Genomic DNA, 2,642 nt, shown 5'->3' on the forward strand with positions numbered 1-2,642 from the left:
ACGATAGGCAAAACCACAACAGAAAAATAAAATAAAATTTTGAAAGATTACAAATATTTTAGCATCTAAAAAGGCTATAACGGTACTGAGACCTACAAACACTGAGGAATCACGTACAAATACCAAAGTCAACTACGAGCTTAGCATCAGTCACCTATAAATTATATATATTTACACAAAAGCATTATCATCAGCCCCATAATAATGCATAAGTACGAACATTCTTGGGAAAATCTCATAAAAGTTTAAATTATTATCCACGCTATTGCAACACAAACATCCAAAAGCTGAAATTCCCGATTCACAAAGCACTTGATGATTTAATTAAGTTTAAAACATTTGGTTACACATACAACTAATTAACTTAAGCATTCTGTATTTTAGCAGCATAAGCATTGAAAAACTCCGGATACTGTAGAAGATTCTCCATTATCAAATTCCCCGACTCCATCCCCATCTCCACGTTCATCGGAAAGCCGTTAACGAACGATATTTCTTCACCACCGTTACAATACGAATGGTTCAAGTTCCCGAGCTGAACCGGTCCGGTTTGGTAATTGTACGCCATCCCGGTTTGTTGGTCAAGGGAGTGACCGACATTCGTCTCTGAAGCGATAGACGACATGTCGCTTGAAGGCTGGGAATTTTGAGAGGGCTTTGGGAAAAAGCCGTGAATAATCTCTTCTAGAAGGCCAGAACCTGATGGTTCTTTAGGGATGAACTCTGAGTCACGTAAAAAATCATCATTACTTTCTATGACGGGGATGGAAGTAAAAGACGATTTTGGACAGTGAAATTGGTCGTCAGCGATGGGAAACTGAGGGGTAGATGAGACAAAGTTAGGGTTTGAAGAAGAGTGAATTTCGTGAGGAGGGAGAAGCATGTTGAGGAAAGACGGGGGAGTGATCTTCTGCGAGGCGGGTTCAGGGTAATCAAAGGTGTGAGCGTTGGAAAACGTTGACCAATTCGACGACGTGGCAAGATGGCGACTAATCTGGGACTGTTTGGCGAAGTTGAGAGGGGAAAGAAGTTGATCGGAGAGAGAATGAGGCGGTGAAGGAGTAGGAGGATACACGAAATTAGTGCGGGCTTTGAGTCCTCGCATGGCACGTGCAGCACAATCATAAGCACGTGCAGCTTCTTCAGCCGTGTCGAATGTGCCGAGCCATCGCCGTTCCTTTGAGTTCGGGTCACGAATCTCGGCGGCGTAACGGCCCCATGGTCTACGTCGGACGCCACGGTATCGCATCGCAGCAGAGCTTGAACTGTCGCGTGTGATCCGACGGTCAGCATTAGCCATGGAGGAATTAGCTGCCGCTGTAGATTTCTTTCTGTGGTTATTTGGAGTGGAAACGGCGTCGTCAAGATGAGACGCCGTTATGGGCAATCCGTTGAGCCGCCTTAGTGCTTCTTCCATCACTAAGAAACTGAAACAGAATGTGGATAAGAGGAAAGAAACAAAGAGAGATCCCTTTAGGAGATAGACAACTGAGTAGTTTTTATAGCTGTGTTGGGGCTGTGGCCAAATTTATAGCAAAAAAGAAGATTAAAGAAAATTGTAGAAAGTGATTGATTTATTTCATGCAAGGTGTGGCAAAAAGACCACACAAGTGGGTGAATAAATATATCATTTAAAATTAATTTTCATAATATTGAAACTAATTTCGAATGAATTAAAATCATGTTCTAGAGTTAGTTTTAAAAATAACAAAAATGATTTAAATAATTTGAGAATCAGTTGATAATATGGTTTAAATGCTCTCCTCATTCAATCATGGACAAAAGAATACTAGAGTTAGAAAATAATGGTTGGGAGTTGGGAATTGGACAGCTGGTGGAGGGCACTGGGTGAAGACTGAAGGTTAATTATTCCATATTTCCAAAGCCAGATTACGCTTATTACAAGGAGGGGGGGGTGGGGGAATTATGATGATTGACATAAATAAATAAACATATGGAATTTAAATGAACAGAGAGGGTGGGAAATTATGGTGTGGGTTTAGGTTTAGGGTTTATAAGAATAGGAATACAAGTCAAAACGTCGTCGTGTGACATGTGGAATGGGATTTTGAGGGTAAAGATATAACATGGAAACAATTAAAGTTTTGTGCTTATTAATTTAAAATTAATAATTATTTATTGGAAGTTGGAAATGACAGCCATTATCAGAATGATTACACTGGCGGCGCTCAGAAGTTGTTCCTCCTCCTTTGGCCTTTTCTCTGTATCCTCTCTATTTTTTGTGTGCCCTTTTTTATTTCCTTGATAAAACTCCATAATCTTCATATTTTGTTCTTGTTAGGAGAGAGGACCAATTTTCACACGGGCGCGAAAATTCTCCCATTAGATGAGAAATGGGTAGAGGAAAAAAAATTTGGTGAACTAAATAGAATGGGAAATGCATTCTCCAATCCCACTCGATTAAATTTTACATATTTATTTAGTATAATTATATAATGTTATGTTATTATTATTTCAAATTTGATTATTTATTAGAAAGATAATGCATATGTTTAAATTAAATATTAAAATTTAGATTATATATGTGAATAATTTGATTTATATTTATTTCTTTCTACTAAAAAAAATAATTAGTTTTTTTAAGCTAAAATTTGACTTTCAATTCAATTTGTCATATGAAA

The 2,642-nt window shown here is 38.0% G+C and overlaps 1 protein-coding gene across 1 annotated transcript; it reads right to left on the reverse strand.

The window, feature by feature from the left end:
* Positions 1–364: 364 nt before the first annotated feature.
* On the reverse strand, positions 365–1,417 carry LOC120081236 (ethylene-responsive transcription factor ESR2-like). The gene has a single exon (XM_039035944.1). The coding sequence runs from the start codon at positions 1,415–1,417 to the stop codon at positions 365–367; it is 1,053 nt and encodes a 350-aa protein (XP_038891872.1).
* Between the last annotated feature and the right edge of the window lie 1,225 nt (positions 1,418–2,642).

The sequence above is a fragment of the Benincasa hispida genome, chromosome 7 (assembly GCF_009727055.1).
Source record: "Benincasa hispida cultivar B227 chromosome 7, ASM972705v1, whole genome shotgun sequence".
Lineage (NCBI taxonomy): Eukaryota > Viridiplantae > Streptophyta > Magnoliopsida > Cucurbitales > Cucurbitaceae > Benincasa > Benincasa hispida.